At 47.6% G+C, this 24,573-nt stretch overlaps 1 protein-coding gene across 11 annotated transcripts in view; it reads left to right on the top strand.

Annotated features, from left to right (window-relative positions):
* FRMD4A (FERM domain containing 4A) overlaps nucleotides 1-24,573 on the top strand; it is a 348,357-nt gene that overhangs the window by 224,955 nt on the left and 98,829 nt on the right. For all 11 annotated transcript variants that reach the window (XM_072024583.1, XM_072024605.1, XM_072024416.1 and 8 more), the window contains one exon: nucleotides 6,345-6,410. In XM_072024583.1, coding sequence (XP_071880684.1) covers nucleotides 6,345-6,410 — 66 coding nt within the window. The remainder of the gene's footprint in view (nucleotides 1-6,344; nucleotides 6,411-24,573) is intronic.

Here is a 24,573-nt window from a genome sequence, read left to right as displayed (position 1 = left end):
AAAGAACCTGAAGGAGATGCTGCATCATTGCTGGCAGAAAATATAATTTTCTGGCCCTTCATCCAGCTGTTTGCCATGTGTGTATTTCACAGAGATGTGGAACACTTCCATACCAGGGAAACCCACACTGCTTTAGTAGCTGGTGCCAGGTTATGCATCACCAACAGCGCTGCCGCTATTCACATCACCGCTATCCACAGCTACAAGATCTCTCCTGGGCCTGTGCTTTGGGGTCCAAAGCTCTATTTGCTACCGAGTTGCTCCCATTTTGTTGAAAATGTGACATCTTAGTTCTCCTACAGAAATTCTGCTAAAAGATTGCAAACCTCTGAAGTTATGGCTGGGTCTTCTTTCTAAGGAAAAAGCATCTGGCTTACAACTGGCCTCTCCTGCTCCAGGGCACCAAGTAGCCTTTCCATCACAGGAACCAATCTGGATGGCAGCAGTGCTCTGTGTTGGGTTTCGGTGCATTGTAGTGAGAAGCATTTGTCCTTCTGCCTTGTCATATTTTAGAAGGCAGCCTACGCCAGAAGCCTTCTGCCAAATTAAAATCACTTTTCTCCCTCTTGAAAAGAGAAATTGCAGACCAGGCTTCCTGCTATTGCTTAGGAAAGGCTCGTGGAAATGAGTAGTAGAAATGAGGACCACATTCGGACTGCGTGGCAGTCCCTCTGCTTCAAGTTTCTCCTGGCTGTCTCCCCATCCTCAGAGCCTCCATCCACCGAGGTTCATGTGGAAATAAGCCCGCAGCAATTTGGATCTTTCTAGTAGAGGGTAGAGCAGGAAAATGAATGTGCGAGAGGGCTTTGGACCTGGAAAGCAAGCAGGCGTGAACAGAGCTGCAAAGATGCTCCTTTTCTCCATGTTAAAATGTGAGGGTAAGGACAGGAGATGACCAAAGGGGCCATGCTGGTCAGTGTGACAGAGCCACGGGCAAGACCAGCCCCAATTTGACAAAGCAAAATACATCTATGTGCACACACCAACCCACAACACATCACTTTCTCCCTCTCCCTCCTCACCAGCCGAGGAGCTGCCAGGATGGAAGGCAGTGAGAAGTGGTCAAGTGGGAGCAGGGCGTTTAATCTAATAGTTTATTTTAATCAGTGGGCTGTCATCTCTCTCTATCTCCTTTCAGCGGGTCTGTCCAACCAACAGGCAAAGTGACACCGGTTTTTGTGTGTTCAGCACAGTAATTGCCTCCTCTACATGCGGCGAGCATTTAGGAAATATCCTGCCTCCAATTATAATTTCTGATTTGAGTCATGGAAGAATACACCGTACCCTCTTTATTCCTGCAGTCACCGGCTAATGAAACGTGCCACGGGTATTTATAGAACTGCCACTGTAAATAGCATTTGCATTTGGTGCCTCGGAGTTATTTAGTGCGACGGTGCTTTCACCAAGAGGATTTTTTATTTTTTTTCGTTTTGAAAGGGAAAGGTTCCCTTTGGAGCCATCTCCTCCCGTTGTCTCTGCTGTTCGTGGTGGCTGCAGCAGTTGTGCGGACGGTTGCTGATAATTTAGTGGCAGGATGACACGAGCACAGGGATTAGCAGAGTGCGGTGTGGGTTTTGGGTCTGCGCTGCAGACGGTTTGTAGGATGCTCCGAGCCAGAGTTTGGAGCTACAGCAAAGATGAATAGAGAGGAGGGAAGTCGCCAGAGCGGTTCGTGCAGCAGTGCAAAACAGCTGCCAGCCCGTCTTTCCTAGGAAACCCGTCATGTAAATATTTGGGTAGGAGCCTCCAAATGAGATTTAAAGTCTGCTGTTCGTGACAAAGGTAACTAAAACCTCCTTTTCTTGAGAAAGGCATCCAGGATCCAGAAGATCCCAGAAGTAACAAGGAGAAATACTTGCTTTTGGTAGCATATTCAGAGCGAACAACTGCACACGTCAAATCTTGTTGTCACAGACACATCTCCAAGTGTCTTACAAAGGAGGTCAGCAGCGTTTCTCCCATCCTCCAGGTGCAGGAGTCATGGTGCAGATCTGCACCCATGCCTTGTGTCCGATCAGCTCTCCCGAGCACTCCTCCAGCACTCCATCCACACAAACACACTGCTGCAGATCTCCACGTGCCTTGCAAGCACCATCTGTGTCTGTGCGGTGGAGATGCATTATCCCCAGTTTTTACATAAATGACAGATTCTTAAAAGCGCGAGTGTGGAGTTCTTCGAGTGCTCGGGGGTCACGCTGCATGTGCAGGCACTAAAAGCAGCAACAGATTTTCAAAAGACTGTGACGTAATGAGCTGTTTGGGAGAAAAAAATAAAAAAATCTGTTATGTGTTTTGGCACATAATTCCCATCCGACTTCGTGATAAGTCTGGCCCATGAAATGCATGTGGCCCCTCTTCACACATGAAGGATGCTGCTCTCTGCCATATGGTTAGCACGGGGTTTGTAGCACAGTCCCACCCCTTCACACTTCTCAAGAAGCATCAGAAATTTGGGGGGTGGATGTAGTATCCTGTGTTGGAGAGCTTTCCCGGGCTGAGCGCTAGAGCCCAGCTTCAGGTATGGGAAAACCAGGTTTAGGATGCAGCAGGATCAGTTGTCCTGCCCAGGGTGCATCGCTCTGGTTTGAGCATCAAGGGTATCAAGACTCAGGATGGATTAGACACCTGACTTTTTCCTTTCTGCAGTTAGGTTAGAGGGCTCTTTGCCTCAAGAAGGGAACTGGAAGGCTGTGTTAATGCAGGAAAACTCAGTGCTGAGCTCACAGTGAAAGCCAGGACATGATCAGGAGCAAACCCAACCACTTTCCTTCACATTGAGCACCCTTGTCCACCATTAACAGCTCTGCCCTAAGTCTTCTCTTTTCCCTGAGATTTTATTTTGTCATGTCGAAGGGAAAGCCATGCCTTTGTGCCTCTCAGCTTTCAGTTGCCCCCATCTTCCTCAAAGAAAGAGCATGGAAGTGGAGAACCTCAATTCACTCCTTGTAGCCTCCCTCCTCATGCTGCTCAGCTCACCTTTAGTGACCTCCTGTTCCCACGTTCCCATCTAAAGGGCTCTGCTGTTGGTTTCCCCTCTCATTACACAGAGGAGCAGAAGGGGTTCCTGGCCTTGTCCCACAAGAGGCAGCCACAGCCTCATCGCAGTGCAGCAGGTACCACAGAGCAGCAGATTTACAAAGCATCAGAGGCACCATTTTCCGTGCAGACAGGCTGTGCTGAAACAGTTCCTTCTTGCTGTGCTTTGAAACATTCCCCTTTCTTGCTCTGACAAACTACTCGAGTTTGTATTGTTCTGACGATGGCAAAAAGCACACCGCGTGGGCTTCAGACACCTGGCGGAATAATAAAGCAGAGAGGAGGGAGGGAAGGACCATCATGGTTTAGTTTATAGCAGGTAGGAAGTCTGTCTTCTGCCATCTCCATTTCTTTTCTCTTCTTTTGGAAAGCATCATTTATTTCGGTTGGGAAATGAAATAGCCCAGTGGCTGGGCATCCTGCCTACAAAAGAAAATGCTGTATCAGAGATCAGCCATGTAAATGACAAGGGTTTTGAGCATCAAAGGATCAACCAAGACAAAACTTGGAGCCTCCATTTCCAAAACCACAGGCTCCTTCACTATCTGTGGAGGTGCCTGAGGCTGGGAGCAGGGGCTGGTGCTGGGTCTCCTTCTCCCCCCAAGGCTGTGTAGCAGGTGGTGCATGCTCCCCAGCGCTCTTCACCATCTCTCGTGTAGGAAAACCTGGGTGGAAATGGTCTGCAGGCCACCGGTTGGGGTCATTAGCTAGTAACATAAACCTTCAAACTGCTGAGAGGCACAGAAGCAAAGTGCCACTAGTGAATTAAAGTATGTGCTTTGCTGTGTGCTTACACACTTCAAGTCAAACTGTAAAAATTACTATGGTCTTTGAGAGCCACCAAGGACTTTGCTGATGGACAGAAGTGCTGGGGGCAAGCTGACATGGAATCAGCATGCTTTCCCTCCCTTCCCTCCCCCATTTCTGCAAGTGATGCTTATGAAATGCTCTGTTTGCAATTTGTCAATCATCTGTGCCGCATTTCAGAGCTTCACTTTATTTAGATACTTCATGTGACCAGCTGTTTGCATTTGGGATTTCTTTAAGCGGCAGAAGCACTAAGAGAAGACAAAACTCTGGGTTGGGAAAGTGTGGAGAACAAGAGAAGTTCCCAAGCAAGTATTTTCCTGAAATACTAAAGCACAAAGTTAAACATCTAAGAAAAATTTCCCTTTTGCGTCTTTTTGATTTATTTTTCTCCTTATTTCCACATTTGTGTAACCGCTCGAGTACAGCACTTGAGCTCTGGACTGTGCTCCTGCCATCGTGTGTTACTGCCATGAGAAAGTCCCAGCTTTATTTCTTGCCTTGGGTAAACTCATGTTAAAACTGCAATATCGATGCACTCTCCCCATCTTAGGGATGCTGCAGATACCTGACAGCAAAGAGGTGAGGCAGAGAGGGAGAGACAGAAGCAGAGCTTGGCTGCTCTGAGCTTTATCCATGGTGCTCCTTGGTGGAAGTCCAGCACAGCCTGTGGTTCCCTGCACCTACATGACAGCGCTGACAGCTGCTTAATTCAGAGTTCATAGAGGAAATCTCTCTCACCGAGTTATATACCCATAAGAAGCAATATTTTGCATAACATTACTTACAAGATGAAACTCCCGTAAGAAGACAATTTATAGCTACGGAGGTAACTGGCTGACATTTACGAGGAGCCTTGTTTTACAAGGCTTTGCTTTGGCTGCAGTGCCAGGGCTCCAGTTGTGTTCATGGAAAATGAGTGGGAAAGTGAGGTTGTGCATGGTATGCCAGAGCCACTCTGGTGCAGGTAATGACCTGGGTAAAGTCTGCCCTGGCTGCATTGGGCTGAGTACACCGGAACTGTAAATTTGGGGTGAGTTGAAGGGAAAAGCTCATTTTCACAGAATCACGGGATGGCTGAGGTTGGAAGGGACATCTGGAGGCCATATGCTCCAACCTCTCTGCTCAAGCAGGGCCACCTAGAGCAGGTTGTTCAGGACCATCTCCAAGCAGTTTTTGGAGATCTCCAAGGAGGAGACTCCACAGCTTCTCTGGGCAAGGGTTGGTCTGTCCTGACCCCAGCAGAGGAGGAAATGGACAAGGGACAGATCTCACAAGGAGGACAGGAGCACACACGAGCAGGTTGAGGGGATGGTGCTGGAGATAGTGTTGGAGATGGCTGAGGTTGAAGACCCCATGCCACGGCTACGCACTGCCTGTGCTATGGGTGCTGGAGGACATCGTTTCAACTCACCCAGTCATCAGGATATGCCTTGGCTGGAGTGCATTATGTCCCCAGGAGCCTGAACAGCAGCACAGCAGGGCCAAGCTTAGTCCAGGCATGCGTGACTGCCCTGGGGTTGCCTGCATGCTGCCCAAGTCATGCTGGGGATGAGATTTCCAGGAGCAAAAGAGGCTTAGGCTGCCCATATCCCATTAGGGGATTGTGTGTGCGGCTGGAGGGCTTTACGGGGCTGAGCCTGGATCCGGGGCTGTGCAAAGCAAAGTTGTTCCTCATGATGCTGTGTGTGTGACAGGGGGTCAGGAATGGCCTTGGCTGACTGGAGGGGAGTTTCCTCAGGCCAAGGCTCATTTGTTTCTTACCACCCCGATCTACAGGACCTTGGAAGAAATAGTGTTCTAGACATAAAAATGTTACTGATATTATCGTGCCTGTTAGGAGTTCGAGTAAATTATACTAGTATGGATACACCTATGGACCAATATAATAGTTAAGGACATAAAACTATTAGGAAGTGTTCAAAGGAGGGTTACAAAGATGGTGCAGGGTCTAGAGGGGAGGATGTGTGAGGAGTGACTCAGGTCCCTTGGTGTGTTCAGCCCCGAGCAGAGCAGGCCGAGGGGAGGCCTCATGGCGGCCTGCAGCTCCCTCATGAGGGGAGCGGAGGGGCAGGTGCTGAGCTCTGCTCTCTGGGGACAACGACAGGACCCGAGGGAACGGCGTGGAGCTGGGACAGGGGAGGGTCAGGCTGGTGTTAGGGAAAGGTTCTGCACCCAGAGGTGGTCGGGCACTGGGACAGGGTCTCCAGGGTAGTGGTCACAGCCCCAAGGTGCTGGAGTTCAAAAAGTGTTTGGACACTGCTCTCAGACACGTGGGCTGGTGTTTCCCATTTCTTCCTTCCAACCTTTTCTTTCCCTGGTGCCAAAGAAGGGGAATTTAATAAATAAATAAATAGATAAATAAATAAATAAATAAATAAAGCCAAAAGCAAGGCGGTGAATGAAAGCCTTTCGGTTGCAGCCGGGGAGCCGGCTGCTGGAGCTGCGTGCCAGAAATGTGAAGCTGCGTGCCTTGAACACGTGCCTCTTCTCTCTTGCAGATGACGGAGGGCCGCAGATGCCAAGTGCACCTCCTCGATGACAGAAAGCTGGAGCTCCTCGTCCAGGTAGGAGCTGCTCATTTCCTGGTCCATGGGTTTGTTCCAAATAATCTGGGGAGATAAAAAGGGAGAGGAAAAGGTTTTCAGACAGTTTTCTCAGCAGCTTCACGCTGTGATTGTGTGCACTTGTGCTGGGGGAAGATGTGCACAGAGGTGTCTGTGGGGGCTGATTCATGGTGGGTTGTGCTTTACTTTGTGCCAAACCAGTCCGTGTCCCCACCAGTGGGAGGGAAAACCAGTCTAGGTCTTTTTGACATTGTTACTATATCACGTTGCTATTTTTTATATCACTTCGTTATTTTTTAATTAGCCTTTACTGAGAAATGCATTGCATCTGCTTAAAATACCCCAGCCTGGGTTTCTGTCCCCATTACTTGCCATCTGAACTCGGTGTATGACCTCAGGGTGCATCCCATGGCAGAAGAGGATGCGGTGCTGGTGTCATGGGCAGATGTCACTGGAGACATTTCAGAGGTTATAAATTGTGTGTCAAACAGAAACATGCATTAAAATACACCTGTGTTCCATCCACATTTTTTATTCTTTATTTTTAAAAAGGTAAAATTAGGAAAACGAGAGCCTGGTGCTGGATGTGTAACTATGGCTCATGGATGCAGCCGTATCCTCAGCTTTTCTGGCAATTTTGGCTCCCGCCTCAGAGATCACCAAGGGGTTAACAGCAGGAATTAGAAGAATGCCTTTCCTTTTACAAAGGCTGCTGGGCAGCCCCAGAAGCAGGAAATGAAACTTCCCATGGCGGCTGAATCACGGGCAGCTGATACGCTGAGGGTGGGGGAAGCATCCCACCCAGGGAAACCTGAATGGGGATTGCTGAAGGCACGGTGAATCATCGGAACTGCATTCAGCCCCGCTTTCTGAAAGGTGGTTTAATAATACCACTAAAAATATCTTAACGGGTAGTGCAGTTTTGAGTCCTTAGTCACCAAGGAGGTGAAATCCGGAGACGCGTGATGTGCACCGGGTGTCTGTGCGATCAGAGAGCCAGAGCTGAAAGGGGAATAGCTAAATAATGATGACTAATTAGTTTGAGCAAAATGCCATACCAGCGATGCTGTATCTCTGCATGGTGAGCATCCCTGCACACGGTTTTCTGAGGCTTAGCAAAAGGTTCAGGGGTTTCTGCCCATCTTTGCATTGCATCCATATGCATGGCCATAAGCACGTCCATCACAAGGAGGAGACTTTTGGCTTCCTATTTCACAGAGATGCCTTTGAATTATTTTTTTTTAGTTTCATGAGGATGAATTGGCTGTTTGGAGAATGGTTCTGCTAAAGCGCTGTTTGTAATATCAATAATCACAGTTCAAAATATGCTGCAGTAAATCTGTATGAATTGCACTGGCCGATTGCTTTCCTGGGGCTTTTCTCAATAGCATTGGGCTTACAATCAAGCACACGAATAACCACAGTGAAGACAAAAGTGAAGGAGGCTGAATCTGGAAGCTCTGGGTCCATTCTGGAGCCCATTCCATGAAGGAGCAGAAACGATATTCACATGATATATTTTTTAAGTGTTTGATCACACCTTCAGTGGGAATTTCTAGTGATCAATATAGGAAGCGAATTGCTCTGTAAATCACACTAACTAGTCTGCAAGTGACCCGTGGCTGAATTTTATTCACACAATAAATCATCTTGCTGTTTTCAAATACCGTATGAATGGGCAGAGCCAGGAGGTGTGATCGTGAAAAATTCATACCCAGGAAAAGCAGCAACCTCTGCTGCACGGGGGTTGACCCAGCTCTCTGATCAGTACTGTGCCTGTGTGTGTGTGGATGGGATTACCCACTGAGGATGTTTTTTTTCTGCTTAAACGATGCCCTTCGACAGCCTTAGGTAGTAGCATCTGCTCGGAGAGTTAGTAACTAAATCACTGCAGGGTGGAGCAGACAGCAGAGGAAGAGGATGTTTGGATTCACATCTCCAATACTAATATGTTTTGCAAACTTGGGCAAAACACGTTGGCTTGCCTGCAAAGCCACCAGCTCTGGGGTGGTCGTAGGGCTGCTCTGCTCGGGGCAGGAGCATGCTGAAGCTCCTCGGAGGGAGCAGTGCTCTGTCCTGGCAGATCCCCGACCACCGGGAGTGCCGTGCTCTTTGCCAAGGGAAATCTCTCCCCATATCACTTGGAACTGATGCTGAGACTGTAGCTGGAATTCCCTTTGTAAGATCTGAGTGCCCTTATTTTGATTATTGCCTTATCTCGTGGCTGAAGTGAATAAGAAGCTGTAAATATAATGTTCATCCAACCCACAGCTACTGGCTGTCACTTCAAAGTTGTGTTTAGCCACAGATGTCTCACCATGGGTTGAAGCTGAGGGCTGATTTGCTGGTTTATGCCATGGAAGAAATTCTCCCATTGCTGTGTTGGGCTTTAGCATCTCGAGCTGTGTTGGCTTGAATCACACGTGAGCAGGACTTTCAAATACTTGTGCAAAATTTGTCCCTTCCCACCAAGCACAGCATTTCCTGGGAGCTTCTCCATAGCAAATTTCACATTTCTATGGTAAGATTAAGGGAGACCATGGGAATCAGCAGAGCTGATCTCTCTGCTGGGGTGAGATCAAAATGCCATCCTTACCTGGATCCAGCTTTATGCAGCCTTGCAGTAACTGTGTGTGACATCAAGTGCTCGGGTCAGAGGATAGTTACGGATCCTACTGCCTGAATGGAAGCTTATTTTGGGGTGGAAAAAAAGAGCAGAAGGAGCCGGGTCTGATGGAATGAGGGAGATGGGTACAGCTCCCTCAAAGGGATGCGGGAGGGCTTCTGGAGCATCTTGAAACTGCTTTGGCCGGAGACTCTGGGGAGCTGCAATGATTTCCTCTCCTGCTGCCTCGAGGGCTGCCGGGCAGAACCAGATGCATCTGGGAGCGATCAGCCTGTTTGCAAAGAGCAGTGTATTAAGCAAATGCACTCCCTCCTCGCCTGCGAATTAGCTGCGATCAGACGTGGGGGGTTACGAACACATTGCTCGAAACGTATCACTTGGTGGGTAATGAGGACCATACCTCAGTCCGCGGGGGGATGGCGAGTGGTGAATGTGCTCCTGCGGTTGCTCGTGTGACAGCTCCTCCAGACCACGTTGAAGCATTTTCAACACCACAAATCCTCTCCCCAAACTACAAAGACCTCGCAGGCTGGCCACACAGACATTTTCGGTGGGACCCCCTTGTGCACATATGTTTTCTTTGCATTGCTAAGCCCCAAAAGTTAGGTTTTGGCTCAGAGGCAGCGTTTATAAGCCCTTCTGTGAATGCTGGCTCGCTTGGGTGCTGGCACATAGCGCGAGGGCTTGGAGATCCCCCCACCAGAGAAGCCATCCTGGCTTTACTCAATCAAGCAGTCTGGACTAAAGTCTTTTTCCCCCAAGCTGAGTGGCTGCAGCTGAGGAAAGGCAAAACCACAGGCTTGGTGGATAAAGGAAAGCCCTCCCTGATGTGTTGTGTCAGATAAATGCTGAAATTCAGGTCTAATCATAAACTCAGCAGAGGAGGATCATATGGAAATCTCTTCCTGAGGGTCTGAAACTCAAAGCCTGTTTGACTTGGGATTAGGAAGAGGAGTTGCATTTGGTGTTTCATTTGATAAATGCCTGTTGATGATGTGTTGTGTGTGGCAAGTTTACATAAAATTTTTTTTTATAGCATTTTTATCGTGAGCGGGAGCAGAGAGTGGATCCTCAGATCTTCCTACAGCCACTTTTTTTTTCCTGTTTCTCTTTCAGTTTGATGCATGTTTAGTTTTTAATACATGAGGGTTTTTTTTAGAAAGTGTTTGGCTTTATCCAGCTAATCCAGCTAATTCTTGCTTCCAGAAAATGGACTTGCTCGCATTCCCCGCTCTCAGCCTTCCTATCCGTTATGCCGTTTCCACGTGGCCGCAGATCATTTGTCTGCTGCACATGAAAGGTTTGCACTGCTCTATTTAAAGGGTTTTGCGTAATTGGCAATTCATTCCTTTTCATCTTGCTTTTTTGTAAACACAGCTTTTTTCTGGGCTGGCTGAGTCCCACGCCCTTGCCACGTCTGTGCCGGCTGCCGGTGCCTGTTATCCAGCTCCAGTGACCGTCATCCAAAAGTGCTAAGCCCCCTAATTCCTTCCCTCTGGATGAGTTATTGCGGGGACGGAGCTCATCCGAGGCTTGGAGCAGAGCTGACTGGGGGGGCTGAAATTTGATCATAGGAAATACTGGGGTCTGGGTTTTCCCTGAGGAGCACATTTAGAAGAGCCAGAAAGGAGGTGGGGGTTAACACCATGCCTGTCCATGGACTTTTGGGTGGGTAATCCACATGTTGTCACTTCTTAAGTAATTTTTAAGCTCGGGGTAAGATAGATGTGCATGTGTATCACCCAGCAAAGCTGCATCACCTGCAAGGAGGTCCTGAGGGGGATGCTCAGTGCTGGTGACCCTCATTCCTCTGGGCTCAGCCTCACCAGAGCCAGGCTGGGGCACGCTGGGTTGTCCTGGGGAGCACACAGCACCTTTGGAGAGTGATAATAATAATGGTAAAAGGGAGGAATAAAATGTTCTCATCTCCTCCCAAGATGCTGCTGGAGTTTTTCAATGTTTTCAGCGTTACTCATGGCCGGGAAACTGCAATCAGCTGGGGCTTGCCAGCATTTCTTGCTGCCTCACTTTTACATGTCAGTAAAAGTGAGGCAGCAACAGGGTTGTGACCTGGCTTGGAAAAACTGCAAAAGTTCCTCTTCAGGTGGCACTGAGGATGGCACTGCTGGGAAAATCTGCCTCATTTTTGGCAGAGGATTTGTGTGGGGAGCACAGCAATGCGCCCCAGCCTCACAGCAGGAAAAGCAGTCCCCAGGAAGGGCTGAACCTCCTCTGGGATGCCACAGAGATTGCAGAAGAGGGGCTCCAGCACTGTTCCCCTGCCAAAACCGGGTCTGGACAGGGCCGTGGGAGCTGGCCTGTTTTACAAAGCTCCCAGATGCAGAAATGCAGCCGCACAGCCCTGACCGTAAATGGAGACGTTTGGGTGCCAGTAGCCCGGCGAGAGAGCCAGCACGGCTCCCTGCAGCGCCTGCAGGCTCTGCTCCAAAAGCTTTTTTAACCATCTCTGCAACAGGAGGCAGCAGCCAGCACTGGGAGTAGGTGTGAGGGTGAGTAATATACCCATGGCACGGGGTATAAATTGCTGGGGTTGCTTATAGGGCATGCCGATAGGGCATGGGGAGTGGGGAAGGGCTGGCTCTGACACCCTCAGAGGAGGGAGGCTCCCGGCATCCCTTCTTCACACCCAGCCTCTCCATGCTGCAGCACAGCAGCTGGAAAATGGCCTGTCCTCTCAAAGGGTGGCTTCGTGACAGTCCCCACATTGTTTTTGGAGGTTGTGTGTTATTCTGTAGCCCCTCTTCCTAAAAATAAGGTATGTTTTCTGTAGGGCAGGGAAATAATTGGAGAGCTGACAGCTCAACCGGAGTTTTCTGTTGTGAATATACCAGAATCCAGTCCTTTGCACTGATAAAATGTGCAAATAGTAGATCAAAAATTGATCCAAATCCCATAATCTTTAATTTGTCAGAGCTGAAGGGGTGTTCAAATCTGTGTTTTGGAAAGGAGGCTTTATTTTCCCAAATGGCAACACTCAGACTCTGATATAAGTCTGACTTCAGAAAAAAGTCGTGATTTACTACAGCAAGAATAAAAGCATAATTTTGGAAAACTGAAAAATATATTTTATTGAGCAACTTTGACACTAAAAATTATTGAGATCCAAAGCTTGGGTTTGACCTGGGAACCATCTAAGGACCCTACCAAGCGGTGTGTGAGGTGGGACTCACATCACCAGAACAAACCAAGCAACAAATAAACCACAGCCTGTCGCTCCTGAGAGATGAGCCATGTGAAACCATTTGTGTGTTGCAGGAAAAGCTCCTCCTGGCCTTTTAGTGGCTCTCAGGTCTCCCTTGGAGGGGTTTGACAGTCAAGTGTGACTGCAAACGGGGCAGGGTTGGGTCACCATGGGATGGAGAGGGATGGAGGAGAGGGATTTCTCTGCTCATAGGGAGGTGGGAGCCCAGACCAGTCATTCAGGCCTGTGTTCTCGCTGAGCAGCTAGGAGTTAAGAGGTTTCAAGCTGAAAAGTTGGCCTTTTACCAAAAAGTAGCATTAGGAAGATACATTTAGCATTGCTCTAAGGGCAACAGGGTGCTGGGGATGCTTTCACAGTCAGCGCACCTCCTGCAGGCATAGTTCCGGCACAATACGCAGATGTTGCCTTACACCAGGTAAATATTTAAACAAAAAAAATGGACTGAAAGAGCTAGGTTGGCTCCCAGGTCCAGTTTTTCAGCCTGTGACCGAGTTGAGCTTCTCTGTGAGCCCCGATAAATGCCCTCAGCAAGTATCCACTGCTGCTATCTGAAGTCTGCAAAGCATCTGGTGTCAGTCCGGAGGGCACAGCAACTCCACTAGGGGGACCAAGGGCAGGCTGATGTCTGAGGGAGACATATGGGGCCCCCTCAGCATGGGAAACCAAACCAAGAACTGCAGAGTGCCAGTGAGTAGAAGGCAGATAAGAAAATTTCCTTGGATTTTAATCCATTTCGGTTTGTAGCTTGGGGGTTCGACTTCTCAGCGTAGGCTCCAGTGAACACAGCAGCCCACAGAAGTCGAGCCTGGAGGGGAAGAGTTTGCTGGGAAATGGAAACAGAAGAGCACGCGGGCAGGAGAAAAAGGAATTTGGTGTGCAGACAGGAGGGAACAACTCGGCTTAAAAGCCAGGAGGAAGCTGAGGCAGGGTGAAGGTGACAAGGCAGATCTGCTCGAGGGGAAAGGCTTGATGATGAGGGCGAAACTGAAGGGCTTGGGACAGGAGGTGAAATGACCACTAAAAATTGAAATCCTGAGCAGGGCTTAGGAATTGGGGGTGGAAGAGGTTCTGTTCTTCACCCTACCAAGGGTGGTCGTGCTAGGTGGTGAGGCTCACCGTGAGCAGGATTTGGAGAGGGACCGCAGGAGAAGAAAGATGCAAAGCATCAGGGCATGGATCAGCAGTGAGCCCAGATGGACGGAGAGCATGGAGAGCCTCCAAGAAGATCTGTACACACAGCAAAGGTCATTCTGGCTTAGAGGAAGGAAAGCTGCACCTAGGAAACGCAAGGGTGGAAATTAATGAAACCCAGCAGGGATAGCTTCACTCCTCCAAATGTGCTCCTCATCCGCCTGCAGGTAGGCATGGGATGGGAGGAGAATTAGCAGAAGATGGGACAAGTGGAGGCCAGGGGCAATCGCTGCTGGGAGCAAAGTGACACTGTAGGATGAGTCAATCTCTGGCTGACCTTGCAGCAGGGGAAAGAGAAGGGCAGAGAGGCAATCTGGTCCCTCACGAGGTTAACTGGAGGGGATGGCACTTCCCTGGCATGGTAATGCTCCTCCTTCCTGAGCTGCGTGCTGGTTTCTAAATGGGTTTTGTCCTTTCATGATGAAAGACCGCCATAAACGAGCCCTGCACGTCTATCAGGTGCCACGTCAGGAGCCTCAGGGTCTCAGAAAAGTGCCTACAGCCTCGCAGGAAAACGAGCAGGGCACGGCAATCATGCTCCTCCGTGCAGCGAAATGAAGGTGTGATTTCCAGGGGCCTGCATAATCAATATCCCTATTATCAGTCTTCCAGAATAAATTGCATTTAAACTAATACAGGCTGGGGAGCTATCCGTGAGCTGTCAGGAGACAGATAAGCTAAAGACATATGTTTATTCATACCACATAGGCTGAGAGCTGGATATATTTTACAGCTGGCCAAATATGGGTGGAAATATTCAGCAATTTATTTATTTATATATTTTTTTTCAGCTGCTCTGCTAAAAGCTGTCAGATAGCCTTAATTTTGAGCAGTCGTGGAGCTTTTCACACTCACTGGGAGGGCTGGGGACTGTCCCAGGAAAGTACCCGATGAAAGGAGAAAGCTCTTCCCTTTCTGGTGAGATAGCTCATGAAGTTGTGTAGAGCATCAGCTGTGTAACTCGTCCTGGTGACCTCCCGCCACACATCCCAGGACAGAAATGGAACAAGAAGCATCTGACGGCTGCGTTACAGAGAAAACCTCTCCCTCACAATTGCTTGGGATAAACTCAAACATTCACTATTGTTTCTGCCCGGCTCAGCTGCTCCGTGACTTCAGTGGAGCTATTGTTTGGAAGCTGCTTGTGTCCAACAGGGGCTGTGAAATATGTCATTGTTGCCCCAAAATGTTGCTGCAGCCACGGACAACGCAATGTTCCCCAGCACCACAACGTCACCCCCTTCCCCTGGGTGCAGCCGTGGGGCAACACCAAGCACAAAGATGGGGAAAAATTGGATTTAGCAGCAAAATGTTGGGGACAAAATGTATGCAGATGCTTCTGCTCTTCTTCATGGTATTGCAGTCCTTGTGTCAGTGCCCTGCCTGCCGTGTCCTGTCCCTTGTCCCCAGCCTCTTATTTAACCTGAGCTACTTTTGAAGGAGGTGGAGAGAGCAGGGCATGGATGAGCTCCTCCTGAAATAGATCCTCTGAGATGAATCCCGACCCTTTTCTCGCAACAGGATCCTCTGCAATCCACTCCTGGGTGGGTGTGCACACTGTAGGTGTTCACGGGTGGGCACATCAGTCCCTCCTGGGCTCGGAGTCCCCCTTTCACGTCCTCCTGGCTGTTCAAGGAGGTGGTAAATTTAGGTAGGGAAATGCTAAATGTGGCACAGGACAAAAGCTGCCTCCTGGAAGGCAATGGGAATGGTAATAGAAAATTATTCTTTATGATATGGCCTGAGCGAGCAATCTCAAAAGATAATAATGTACGTAGCAGATGATTTCGGGAGAAATTGAGTAGTCTAGAAGAGAGTAATTCAGGAAAAAAAAAAAAAAAAGAGAGAGAGAGAAAAAAAAAAAAAAGACAAGCAAGGTAGCATAGTAGATTTGCTTTCAATACAAGGTTAAAAAAAAAAAAAAGTGCATTTCCAGTCTGAGCCAGCATTTTGGGATGGAGCATTTTTCATCATTGCCGCCATCAGACTGCACCATACAAATACGGGGCTGACAGTGAATGAGGGATGCCAGACTTGATTGTCTACGCGATAATACTCGGTTTGCAGAAAATTGTTTTCTTTTCCTGTTCCTTTTCCTTTTCAGCCCCCAGTGAGTGCAGCTGAGACAAAAGCTCTCAGCTCCCAGCCAAAAGACTCTTCCTCCTGCACTGCCAGCAAGAGCCTTGGCCACGAGTGAGGCTGTTGGGCTCAGAGGTGTTGCAGAGAATGAGTAAAAAAATGAGTAAAAAGGGCCCAGAGCTGTTACCAGCACACTGGGAAAAGGTTTCCTTCCCCTTTGCCTTGGTGCAGGTGACTGCAGCAGGCAGCTGGCTGTGGCTGCATGGTGCTAAGTCGGACAAGTTTGCCCAAAGCAATGAATTTGGGCTAGTTTAGGGCAGCACATGGGTGCTTGGGTCCATGAAAGCAGCTGGAAATGGCACTGAGCAAGGCAGAAAGGAGCCGGGTCCAGCATCGCAGCGCTACCTGCCTCCGCGTGCATCGTGTGAGGGTGAGATGTCTGCCTCCTCCCAGCCCCCTGCAAGGACCTTTACCCAGAAGCTTGTCAAAGCTGTCTTTTTTTTTTAAGGTCCAGTTTCTTTGGAAATGATGCATAATGCCATCCCAAAGCGATGGAGCAAGCCTCCATCCCCCAGCCCTCACTGCATGTCCATGCTCCACCAGCCCTTTCCATCCCAAGCTGGGGGAAGCGCCTACTCATGCCACTCGACTACGAGGAGGACTTTGGGAGATGTGATGTCAGAACGCATTTGTCTCTCTCTTTGCCGGGTTATTTGCCCGAATTCCCCCTCTTTCCCCCAGGGATGTGCCAGCTTGTTGGCTGTAGCAGCACGGGAGAAGGAGCGAGGCAGGCGCAGCACAAAACGGTGCCCGTGGCATCCGCGTGCGTGTCAGCCATGGCCCGGGCTGTCAGCAGAGAAAACATCAGTTTTTCTAATTTCCAGGACAGAGGAGATGGCTCTTGGCTTATAACTGGCCGTGTTTAAAAAAAAAAATAAAAAAATAAAAAAACACAAATGCATGACCTCATCGTGAGAAGCAAGACATGTGCTCATTCTCCTCCTGCATTCCCCTCCCGGAGAAGCAATCCTTTCGGATGAGAGGCTGTTAATACAGATAGGGTGCCTTTTCCCTTGCCGTCTGTCTGCGCTCGTGGCCAGTTCATTGCCATCATGTTTGAACGGTACCTCTTCTGTTATTACCTTTGCCATAAAAGTGCCCATATTAGGGCAGGAAAAAGCACAAATCTAAACCTGCCGGGGTGGCGGCTTCAGTCTCCGTCCCGATTGCGCTGACGCTGCCTTGGTAGCAGGTTGAACCAGATGCTGGGAGGTTGAACCATCAAATCTGACAGTTCTGGAAGGTGTTTTCCTTTGGGAAAATTAACAGCACGTGTTTTGGTTTAGTGATGTATCCCCGTTTTTGGAGAGGTCTCTCCCCTCAGCTGTGCTGGCTCGGTGTTAGGGACATCGGCTTGCCAAGTTGCAAGCTATAGGGTCTGTAAGTTATATTTGTCTCCCTGAAAAAAAAAAAAAAAAAGAAAGAAAAAGAAAAATAAAAAACCTTACATTTTTTCTTTTTAAAAATAAAATAAAACCAAGCAAGCCTTTTACACTTCATTCCCACCCCTTATTTTGAAGCCAGGAACAGAGTTTAATGAATGGAGTCATCACAACGTGCACAGCAGGGCAGGAACATGTGCATGATGCCCCAGCCTCTGGGATGCCCACGGAAGGAGGCTGCACCATGCATCAGCCTCATGTAGCAGCCGGGATATTGCACGGGATGGGCACCAGCTGCTGAGCAGCTCTAAGGCAAAAGCAGGGAGGGATTTGACTGTGGCAATGGGCTTCTCTTGGTTGACAGGAAGAACCATTTTTGGATTAGTTTGGTCCCCTCTTTTGATGGCATTTCAGGAGTAAATGTCTAATCAGAGTACCTTTCCCATTAAGCTTTGCCTTCACTTCTTCCCCATCCCTCTTGGTAGCAGCCAGGGGATGGACAAGCCAATTATTTGGGGCCCGTTCCAGGATTCTCTTCTTTACTCCTTTGGTTTTTCTTGCCTTTTGAGTGCCCAGAGTGTTTATACAGAGAGGTAATATGTACTAACAAGCTTTAAAGATGAGGCAGCACACTCTGCCTTCCTCGCTTGGTCCATCTCATAGGGACAGGGCTCCCCACTCCACTGCTCCCCTCTGCTCTTCTCATGGGCAAAACCAAACCAGGACCTGGATATGGCAGATGTGAGCCAAATGTTTCCAGAGACCAAGGTGGCCCCTCAATATATTTTCAGGATTTTCTTGAATCATTCAGCAAACGTCTCCGAGATACGGAGACTCCCGGTCAGGCACTTTGGGTATGATTCAGAGCTTGTCACAAGCATTTTGCACAGCTCTAGCTCTTGGGCTTTAGAGAATGGTTTTAAAGCACTTTGCAATCCTTTCCCTGAAAAACACTATGGAGGCAGATAGCATGAATTATTATTTATTTTCACTGTGTGGACAGTTGATCAGTGGCAGATGTTTCTAATTGCATTAAGCAAGTGGAAATAATGAGAATTAGATAGCAGATTCTCCAGGAATTTACATTTAGATTGGGTTACATTTTGCTATTAAAATACCAAATTCAACGTCAGATGCACTGGCTCTTCGGGAGAAAGGGGGGCTGATCATTTTTAATTATTATTTGATTATTCTAAAAAATGAGCTGTGTTACTGTGCTTAAAAATATTTGACTCAAGGGAACAATTTAATAGGTGTGTCTCTCGAGAAAGATGTGGGACAGCGAAGCTGTTCACCAGCCAGCATTTCTTCCACCCTCCAATTCTGCTCGGATTGAAGGGCAGATGAAAAGTAAGGGACCCTGGGCGGCCACAAACGTTGCTGAAAAATTTGGTGATGCTGGGATTGGGTTCAGCTGAGCAGCCCGCATCCCTGACAAATTGAATCAAGGGGTGCTGACGGGAGACAAGCCGCATGTCCCCACCCAGACACCACGCTACGCTGAGCTTGGCAGGAATTTGGGGGTGATTTTGTCCCCCAGCCGATGGCAGTCGAGGAGTGGGGCTCGGTGCGAGGAGGAGCAGCATCCGCCGCCTCCAAACGACACGTGTATGACAGCCATCTCCCGCTTTGTGCCAAGAGGAAATGAGCTGTGTTTCAAACCACTGGAGGTTTTCCTCTGGGGGCTCTCTTGCAGCATTTTTTTTGTTTTGTTTTCTCTCCTAGATTTCAAGTTCGGCTTCAGACACTGAAATGTGTGAGTCCCCTGTCAGCAGAGAGGGGATTTATGTGTGGTGCAGATTATTGTATGTCTCTGTTAAGTGCAGAATCCAGGCTATGATATTCTTTTAACTAACTAGCTGGCTCAGCTTTTTATTTTTCTTTTTTTTTTTTTCTTTTTTTTCCTTTTGCTTAATGAGAGCCTTATCCCAAACTCCTTGAAGTCAGAGAGTCTGTCTATCAGGTTCAGTAGGCTTTGGATCAGATTTCAAATCACTGATTCATTATTAATTACACATCTGGGACTCCCTTTTCAAAGAGTTCATTGTTAAATAAATTCACTTTTAGACATTACAGACTTGGCATTCTTGTGCATTTAATAAAATTCTGGCAATCCAGCCAAGAGCCATAGGCCAGCTTCTCTTCTGGTATTGATGGATGAGTCTCTACTGAACAGCAGTGGCTTACACTACTCGGATATAATATATCTCTTCACTCTCATTTAGCCACTTTCCATCTAAGACCAGGTCTGCATTTGAAACTTCTTCCTGCCTTGTACCATGGCCTGTGGTTTCTCCTCACTTTTCTTTAATGTTTCACTTCTTGTAAGGGTCCCTTTGTGGATTTGGGCACTACAGGGCAAAATATCTTTGCCAGCTAGTTTCTTTTCTCTTTGAAGAGCTACTGGCATCTCCTTCCCAGGACAAACTGCAGCTGCATCTTTAGAGCCTCCCGACAGAGCAGGCGGGCAGGCAAATGTTTTCCAGATCCCTGTGGCAAGAGGAATGGAAAATGTCTTTCTAAAAATATTGTTTCTTTCCTGTAGTCCTTAATGATCTAGTCCGAGTCCAGCCACTGAGACATTAAACTGACCAAGGAGCAGGTCTGGAAGTTGTGTTTACACAGAGGGATCTTGTTTTGGGGGGAGATGTGCAAATATTTTCCTACTGAAGTCAGTTCAACAGGAGTCTAGGCCTGAGGTGAAAAAACAGGGCACGCTACCGTGAGATTTAATGGCACGTGATGTTCCTCTTCAGCTGAACGCACAGCACCCAGTTTCTAAGGCTTGCACTTAATCTCCAACTGCTTAAGTTATTTGGAAAAGAAAATCAATGGAAACGCGGTTCCCACCAATTAAAAAATGAAGCTCTGAGTGTTTATTGAAGGCACAGGCATCCTCTCGGTCCATGCCTTGCTTTCAGTGCAAGGGATAAAAATCACCTCATTGATCACATCATCATTGCAGAGCAGACAATGAAGCAGGAAGGAGTGTGTCGCTGCAGCACTGGAACCCTTCAGTAGTCAAATTCCCCACTGTGAGTCAGATCTCCACCCCGTTTTATCACAAAGAAAGACAAAACCCTCCCTCTGCCCCAATTCACCTTCCTCAGGTTTGCACAGATCACATTAAATACAATTATTCTGCACAAACTTGTGCATGAGGTACAGCTCTTTCCAAAACTGCAGCCCTTCAGCATTAGCAATGATGAAACTAATTATTTACTCCTCGTGGTAGGACCAGGTGTTGGGGTGGTTTGCAAAAGAAGGGCTCCAGCATCCCCAAGGGCAGACAGCCCCAGTCTTACCCACGAGGGAAGCGTGGCCTCAACACAGCCATGGTGAAGGACATCGTTCCCTGGATCTGCTCGTGGAGGGACGTGCTGGGGCTGCAGGCACAGTCCTCGCACAAGGAGAGTGCTGGCTGCAGTGTAGGGTTTGGGTCAATGCCACACGAAGCCATCTTCACGATCCCTGCAGTGCTGAGGAAGCTTTTTGATATTTTAAGGGACCGAGAGCTGTGCTGTCCTTGGGATAAAGCTGACTGTTCATTTTGGCAGCATGTCCCACATCCCACAACTCCAGCTGACTCAGCCCATGGCGAGCAGATCTCTCTGCCATGCCACTCTGCTCTGCATTATTCCTGAACAGAATATGCCCCAAATGTCACCGTGGGGACATCAAGCCTCTGGGCAGGCACATGACATTTCACCTCAGAAAACAGACCACCACTGGAAGTCAATCCCAGACCCAAATCAGTGGGTGAGGACCACCAGGGCCAGTTACAGACCCTCTCCTCAACCTTCATTCTGCAAAGAGGACAGAAAATGGGGCATTTGAGGATTGCCTCTACCTGAAACAGAGGCTTCTGGGGTGTCAAGTGGGTTTAACCAATTCTGGCCATTCCCCTTCCTCCAGGCTTGGACATGCTCCTTCCCTCAAGCATGGGTAATGGTGGAGCTGCTATCAGCATCACCCCCCAGATCCTTTCCCTCTTCCAATATTATACACTTGTCCTCCCTGTTCCTCTTCCCATTACCAGCGACAGGATTACTTCTTTTCAGAAATCAAATTGCCTTTGTTTGCTTCCTACCCCTCCCACTTAGAAAACCCTTCCACAGTTCTCCATAAAGTCTCCAAGCTTCTCCTTCCACGGTTCATTACATTTATTGGCTAATTCTGCTATCACCCCAGTCCACGGGTCATCATCCACATTTGTATGCTTTTACATTTTCCAATTATTTCCTCAGTCGCAGTTCATCACTAACAGTTTTTGCCCTGCCTGAGTTGTCTCCTAATCACTCCATCTTATTTCTTCTTTATTTTATTCTGCATGGAAAATAGATTTTTTTATTTTATTTTATTTTTTTAATAAAAGAAGCTGACTATTTCGTCTGGTCTAGAAGCGTCATTCATTTTACCCTCCTCCTTTTTAATGGGCCTGGTTTATCACCGGCACTTCTTTGCACAAATATCAGGGGAAATAATCCTTTCTCATCCCCCATTAATTCCTATGGTGAGCAAGTATTAGTTTGCTTGCTTCCCTTTCGAGCTGCAGCCAATTATCAGTACTCTCTCTTGTCTTCTCCTTTATTTATGTGGGTCACTGTGTGACGATGGTGAGACTGCAGTCAGGAAATGAAGCCCAATGTCAGAAAAGAAGCTCATCCCCTTCTTGTCCACCACCAGATCGTGTCTTCGAGGGTGTAAGGAGCAGAGCTGCTTGGAGGGGCGGTGGTTTGAGATGTGCACTGTGCGCTGGGATGGTCCCCGTGCTTCGTCTGTGCTGTGTTTAGTGTTCCCCGTGCTAGTTCTTCAGGTATCACAGGAGAAATGACTGATAAGTATGGACTGAAGGAGGTCAGTGGGCTGATTTGCAGTTTTTGTTCAAGGGAGTGCTGTCTTGCTCGAGGCACAGAAGGGATGCAGGAAGATTTCCAAGAGAAGCCTTGAGGTGGGCAAGGCCTAGGCCCGCGGCTTCTTGCAGTGGAGGTGCTGATATCTGTGTCAAATAAAGGAGAAAAATCCCATGTTTTCTCAATTGCAGCAGCCTCAATCTGTTCTCCTGTCAGGTCTGCACGTGTGTAAATAATGGCTCTTCTCTACCAAATTCCTCAGAAGTGAAATCTGTTAAGTTCAGCAAGGCCCCACGGTAGGCTAACAACGATCCCAGCACACACATGTGTACCATTCCACATTTAAAGCGGCGAAAAAGAGCATTAACTGCGTCTTTCTTCAAGTATCAGGGGGCTGCTTTACTTTTATAAGCCCACAGAAAATTCAGACCACCCAGAAGTGGAGGCAGGACTTGTCTGTTCCCAGGGTTTCTGTCCCTTTTTTTGGTGACAAGTTGTTGGCTTCCCCAGTTCCCCTCGAAATAACCATGGTTTTATCACTATGGTTTTGTCTTGCAGGGCAGGTGTGTTAGACCCCTCCTCATAACCCACAAGAGTCACAGTCTCTTAGCCATCTAACTGGGGCCATGCTCATGCAAGGGAAATTAGAGTCCAGACTATCTGTGGGGATGCAAGCAGAGAAGCACTGAGTTATTGTGCCATGGGAGCTGGACCTATGCAAAGCATCATTCCTTTATTCAGCTCCGAGGTTTGAGTCCCTTATGTAGCGATCCCATTTCTTGCTGTCTCTGACCAGTCAGCTCCCCGGAGTGTCTGAGTTTTGCCACCAGGCATTAAGCATTGCAGCCAACATCTGGCGAGTGAGGTTCAGCTTCTCTCTCCTGCCCTTCCCAGGGGAAGAGCTGTCCGCCCGATGTGCAGTATTTTCATGGCGTGTTTTGTGTTTAGGTTTTAAGCCAGAAGCTTTAGGTTTTAAGCTGTGGTATATTTTTAATATGGCAACTGCATATACCACAGGTGATTAAATTGATGAGAAGATCCAGGAAGACCCATACAGTTCAACTGTAAGCTCGTTAGAGAGGGGGTATCTCATATTGCTGTATATTTGCAGAATCTAACAATGGAGTCAGCTCTCATGACTACATCCCTAGGTACCAGAACAGATAAAGACAGATGCACAAAAACCATGCATCCATTATCCTTCTGAAGGCATCCCCCTTCCCCACTGCCAGCACATCAGGACGTAGCTCTCTTTAATTAGTCTCTCTGCCCTTACAAATGGTGTGTAGGATAAAATGGGAAGATCTAATTCTATGCTTCAGACCTAGTGTTATCATTTATTTTATTTATTTTAATTGCCATTGGGTATGCGAAAATCTGAACTAGCTTGTCATGATTCATAAGATGGTCTTTTAGGTTTTCCTGCTTTTTTAATAAATGATTTTAATGTGTTTAGAAAACGTGCTACAAAAAATAAGCATTCACTTACCTTATCAAACACTTTCAGCAATGAAGAAGTGACTTTGAGTCATGATGGAAATAAACATCCTTATTCAGGAGAGATTTTTAAAAAGCAAATAGAATGTAAGAATGCTGCTAAGCTTATGTGTCTTGGGAAATTATTTTTTTTTTCTTTTCCACATCAGCAATAAGAGACCGAGAACATTTCCAAGCACCAATTTCTGTAGGCTGGGTGAGGGAGATGGACATTTCTACACTTGATTTGAAACTGGATGAACTAGAGCGCTTCAGAGGTTTACAGTCAGAAAGATAAATGGATTGTGTGAGCTGTCCAATTTCATTATGTGCCCCAACCAAAATCTGTCTTTAATGTTTGATAGAATTATGATCAAATATTTCAAAATAAAAAATGCTGACCTCCGTAAAAATTGTTGTTGACCTTGTCAAGGTAGCTTTAATACTTTGAAGGAATACCAGCAACCTCTCAGTGATATAAAACTTCAACAGATGCTCCCAAATCAGAATATATATAGAAGGCAGCTGGTTATTCACACTGACCGAGCTCTTATCAAACCCTGTTGTCAGCTGAGTGTGAAATGGATTCCTGCCACTGAAAGTTGGCTCTGAAACTCGCTTCATGCTCAAAGTTTGATTTGCCACGTGTGATGCCGTTGGGAGGCTTAACACACAATTGATTTTCTTGCAGCCGTTGACTACCCTTTTGCAAAATTATACAGATCTCCAGGAACTGAAAGGCAAGCACACGCGAAGACCCAAAATTCTTTAAGCCAATCATTTATGAGGCAGATTATCTGCATAAATTTGTCATGTCTGAAGTGCTTTCTCAAACTAGGCCATACAACTTTCAACCCAGCATGCTGCAAAGAATGCCATATCCGTGTCTTTTCTCCTCTGTGTTTAGACAAGGGTTTGAACCAAAGCCCTGTACACAAACCCTCTTAATCCCACAGCATGTGCAATTTGCATCTTGAGCTGCTTCAATTTGTATTAATTTAGCACTGATTTCCAGTTGGAGTGCTCCATCTCATCTGGGCTCTGTATCCATCACTGCTCTGTGTCATGCGCAAAGGAAAGTGAAAAATCCTCTGCAGCCTCCAGTTCAGTGATAAAAGCATCAGATATGCTTACTCTCACTTCATTCTTTGCTTGTTTAAATTGATTGCAGATAACGGCAATGAAATCCCAAATTCAGTCACTGTCTCTGCTAGCATGGCCCAGTGGCAGCCTCTGCAGGTTAGGTGCCTTTGTGCTGCAGATCCCGCACACG

This window comes from Anas platyrhynchos, chromosome 1 (assembly GCF_047663525.1).
Source record: "Anas platyrhynchos isolate ZD024472 breed Pekin duck chromosome 1, IASCAAS_PekinDuck_T2T, whole genome shotgun sequence".
In the NCBI taxonomy this organism is placed as follows: domain Eukaryota; kingdom Metazoa; phylum Chordata; class Aves; order Anseriformes; family Anatidae; genus Anas; species Anas platyrhynchos.
The sequence above is the reverse complement of the archived record's forward strand: the minus strand, read 5'-3'. Positions and strand labels throughout refer to the sequence as shown.